Source organism: Crocuta crocuta, unplaced genomic scaffold (genome assembly GCF_008692635.1).
Source record: "Crocuta crocuta isolate KB4526 unplaced genomic scaffold, BGI_CrCroc_1.0 scaffold64, whole genome shotgun sequence".
Lineage (NCBI taxonomy): Eukaryota > Metazoa > Chordata > Mammalia > Carnivora > Hyaenidae > Crocuta > Crocuta crocuta.
This window is the reverse complement of record NW_027530640.1, coordinates 12,962,091-12,966,847: the sequence shown is the minus strand read 5'-3', so window position 1 is coordinate 12,966,847 and position 4,757 is coordinate 12,962,091. Positions and strand designations below refer to the sequence as shown.

General features: G+C 47.3%; 1 protein-coding gene across 1 annotated transcript; it reads right to left on the bottom strand.

The window, feature by feature from the left end:
* Nucleotides 1-237: 237 nt before the first annotated feature.
* On the bottom strand, nt 238-2,652 carry LOC144235343 (protocadherin alpha-13-like). The gene has a single exon (XM_077768896.1). It carries the CDS (start codon nt 2,650-2,652, stop codon nt 238-240), a length of 2,415 nt encoding a protein of 804 aa, XP_077625022.1.
* Between the last annotated feature and the right edge of the window lie 2,105 nt (nt 2,653-4,757).

The following is a 4,757-nucleotide window of genomic DNA, read 5'->3' as shown; positions in this document are numbered from 1 at the left end:
CTGGAGCCTGCTTTCCATTCTGTCTCTCTCTTTCTCTGACCCTCCCCTGCTCACACTGCCTCTCTCTCTCTCTCTGAGAAATAAATAAGACATTAAAAGTTTTTTTTAATAATTCAATCCATAATGTCAATGATACCCACTAAATACCATAACGACGAGAAAATTAAAAAATAATCTTACAATTGAGAATGAATCATAAACGATAAAACTGTGAATAAAGCTAACATAGTAAGACAGTTATAAATACGAACTCACCTCTTTCAAACGTTCTAAATCAGCTTCTCTTTCACCCGTTCCCTCTGCAGAACTTAGACACGGGGGAAGGCTGGGGCTAAAGGCCATGAGGTCGGTCTTGGGCGCGCCCTCCCCAGAGCACACCCTCTGCCGCCTCTGCTGCGAGTACGACCAGCTCCCCACCGCGCTGGAACACACCAGCGTGGGCTTCCCAGGCCCGCACGCGCCCTCCGTGGGCGGCGCCGAGCACCGCAGCGCCGTGTACAGCAGCAGCGTGAGCACCAACAGGCTGGACACGGCGCAGATGGCGACGATCAGGTACACGTTGACGTCCACCAGCGCCGCCTCCGCGCCCGCCGCGCCCGCCAACGCCCGCGACGACGCCTTGGGCGCCTGGCCGCTCTCCACCAGCGACAGCAGCACGGTGGCCGTGGCCGTCAGCGCCGGCTCGCCGTGGTCCTTGACCAGCACCAGCAGGCGCTGGCGCGGCGAGTCCGCCTCGTCCAGGCTGCGCGTCGTGCTGATCTCGCCCGTGTACAGCGCCACGCGGAACGGGCTGCGCGCGCCCCCCGCCGCCGGCTGCAGCTCGTACGACAGCCACGCGTTGTAGCCAGAGTCCGCGTCCACCGCGCGCACCTTCGCCACCACGTGGCCCGCGCCCACCGACCGCCACACCAGCTCGCTCACCGCGCCCGCGCCGCCGCGCGCCCCAGGCAGCGGCAGCAGCGCGGGCGCGTTGTCGTTCTCGTCCAGCACGAACACCTGCAGCGTCACGTTGCTGCCCAGCGGAGGCACGCCCGCGTCGCGCGCGCTCACTTGGAACTGCAGCAGCTCCAGCTCCTCGTGGTCCAGCGGCTGCAGCGCGTACACCTTGCCGCTCTCCGCGTGCACCGACACGTAGCTCGACAGCGCACGCTCGCCCACCCGCCGCTCCACCAGCGAGTAGGACACCCGCGCGTTCTCCCGCGCGTCCGCGTCCCGCGCGGACACCGTGAAGATGTGGCAGCCGGGCGGGTTGTTCTCCCTCACGAACACCGTGTACTCGGGCTGCGCGAATGCCGGCGCGTTGTCGTTCACGTCGGCCACCTCCACGGACACGCTGGCCGTGGCCCACAGCGAAGGCGAGCCTCCGTCCCGCGCGGTCACTACTAGAGTGTAGTCCGACACGCTCTCGCGGTCCAGGGCGCTGTCCAGCACCAGCGAATAGTAGTTCTTGAAGGTGGACACCAACTTGAAGGGGACGTGGGCTGTTAGTGAGCAGGTCACCTGCCCGTTGGCGCCAGAGTCACGGTCGGACACGCTGATCAAGGCTATGACGGTGCCCACCTGAGCATCTTCTTGCACAGGGAGTGACAGAGAAGTGATGGTGATTTGTGGGATATTATCATTTACATCTAATACTTCCACCAAAATGGTACAATGACCTGCCATTGCAATATTCCCCTTGTCTATTGCCTCCACCGATATTTCATATAATTTTTTTTCTTCGAAATCTAGTTTACCTTTTGTTCTAATTTCTCCACTGTTGGGATTGATGGTAAATGCATTCAGCACCGCAGGGGATACAGGCCTTCTAAATGAGTAGATTATGTCTCCATTCGTACCTTCATCAAGATCTGTGGCATTTAGGTTGATCACTAACGTTCCATTAAATGCGTTCTCAAATACTGTCACTTTATAAATGAATTGGTCAAATTCTGGGGCATTGTCATTCACATCCAGAACTGCGATCAGCAGCTGAACTGTACCGGTCATCTCTGGTTTACCCCCATCGTTGGCTGTCAATAATAAACTATGCTCCTGAATTTGCTCTCTGTCCAATGATTTTCTCAACACAAGTGACAACGAAGACGTTTGTTCACGATTGTTTTGTGTGCCCAAAGCGAAATAGTCGTTGGGATCGATTCGGTAGGTCAAGGCTGAGTTTACTCCAGTATCTGCATCGGATGCGCCATCTAGTGGAAACCGAGTTTCTGGAGGTCTAGATTCTGCAATGATTATTCTTTTCTTAGCTTCAGGGAACACAGGCGGGTTGTCGTTAATATCTTTAACCTCCACCTCCACATGAAAAACCTGCAGCGGCCTGTCTACAATCACCTCCAGGTGGATGCTGCACTCCGCGCTCCGCCCGCACAACGCCTCCCGGTCAATCCGAGAATTCACAAACAAAATGCCATTCTGCAGATTTACCTCCAGAAGGTCCTCGCGATCTTTGGATACCACCCGGAATTGGCGTGGCACCAGCTCTGCCAGCTCCAGCCCCAGGTCCTGGGCGATTCGGCCCACGAAGGTGCCGTGTTTGGCCTCCTCCGGGACCGAGTAGTGGACCTGGCCGCTCCCGGCCTCCCAGGATGTGAGGAGCAGTAGCGACAGGAGAAAACTCGCAGCTCCTGGGCCTCCCCTCCAGGAAAACAGCATGGTACACTGAAAAGGATTCAAAGTTACCTTAATGTATATGTAATACCTTACCGCAAACTGATTCTCACAGCCTTCTGGTGGAGGAGGATTCGCTAGAGGTTTTCCGCTATCTGCCAAATTTTCTGCAAGAAGGGAAGAAGCGGAGGCACTTTCTTCAGGCAAATGTTCTCAGTGAAGAGCGACACCAAGCGCATGAATGTGTAACTGTAAAAATGATTCAGTCTTCTATTTTCCATTGATGTAGAGGTTTTTTCTTGCATTTCGTGAGGTTTTTCACAGCAAATACCCAATGGAAGATTAAATGTCTCTTTCCAGAAGCAGTAAATCACTATATTCTTCTTTTTATTGGATGCTAGTTGAAAATTGGTTGATGAATTCCATTTTTCCCAAAAATACATTTTTGCAGAAACTTTCATGAAGAATTTTGAAAGAAGAATATTCAACATTTACTTTTGGAAATTAGTTTCCAGTTCTGCCTAGTTTTGGTGGGGTTTTTTTGGGAATATCTTTTTCCTATAATATTTATTTAGAACTGGTCACTCAACAGACATTGACTCAAAATGGAAACATAATCAATTATAAGAATAAAACAGGTGATTATGAAAATATTAATAAGTGATATACCAGATTTTAAATAAATATACTGTGTTTGTAACTTGCCCGAAATATGACAACGAAATGTGGATAAAATAATTGTATTTAAACAAAGTGTCCTGTCAATGTGTGTACAAGTTTGTATGTGAGCACATTTGTGCATAAACAAAATAATTTAGACCATTAAAATATAACAATTCTTTAAATTTCTCTTTGTATAAAACATGCTAAGAAGTATCATCCTATGTATTTGATGGAATTTAGATTACTACAAGTAAGCTCAACTTCCCTCTTCTCTTCCCCATCTTACACCACCACTGGGAAAAACATTACTATCATTAAATTGAGTCTGATAGTCCAAAAATCAACAGGTAGATGGCTAACACATCCTTAGCAAGGAAGAAAGAAAGGGGTTTTACATTCACCTACTGCTACAACTATCTTTACCAAGCTGCAAAGTTCCAGGTGAAATAGTGCTATGAAAGATGCAGTACAGAGGCTCCTGAGTGGCTCAGTTGGTTAAGTGTCCAACTTCAGCTCAGGTCATGATCTCACAGTTTACGACTTGGAGCCCCGCGGCCAGCTCTATGCTGACAGCTTGGAGCCTGGAGCCTACTTCGGATTCTGTGTGTGTCTCTCTCTCTGCTCTTCCCCCACTCGTGCTCTGTTTCTCTCTCCCTCTTTCTCTCTTAAAAATAAATATTTAAAATTAAATAAATATTTAAAATTTTTAAAAAGAAAAATCTACATGATCTACTATTTAAAATATGTCAGACAGCCCAAAAGCACTTAACTACTTACAGTACTCCTCTAACATTTCCCTCAGCTTCCAACACACAGCCTAACTATTCATTTTCTCCCTGTTATTGAGCTTCTCCATTTAGAGATGCCACTTCACCATGATCTCTGTATTCTCTACAAGTTTACTCTCGCCTTTACCTTGACTGGACTCTCTAATTCATGACTCTTTCCTCCTGCATACAGAGATTCTTCTAGATTTTCTTCTCTCTCTTTTCAAATTCCCAGCCTCATTCCCACCATTTCATTCTCAGATAATTTACCCAGATAGGTAAGTAATTAAATATGAACTCGATGTTTCTCTTCTTATATCAACATTTTTCTTTATATTCTCTATTTTTTCATTCCCTACTAAGGAAAAATGGTCCCCACTTTTAAAGCCCATCTTATATTCTTAAAATATTATTCTCTTCTATTATTCTTCATATTTTCTTCTTTATCTACATTCTTAATCTGCCTCATCTTCAGCATCTCCTTCTTTCCTTACTTCTTTTCCTCACACTACAAAAATACTCAAGTGTCTTTAAATATGTATACACACATGTACACATATTGTACACACATACATTTAAACTTGCCATCTCTTGGGGGAAACACTTGTTCTGTTTATCTCCTTCTCTTCACCTCAAACTTCTAACATTTACTTAATATATTGTACTTTGAGTTTTATTTCAGCTGTCTGTTGTATAACCTTATGATTTTAAGCCTATTAT

Excerpts from the sequence above, each read along its gene's own strand:
- LOC144235343 (XM_077768896.1), bottom strand. The coding sequence starts at position 2,652 with ATGCTGTTTTCCTGGAGGGGAGGCCCAGGAGCTGCGAGTTTTCTCCTG.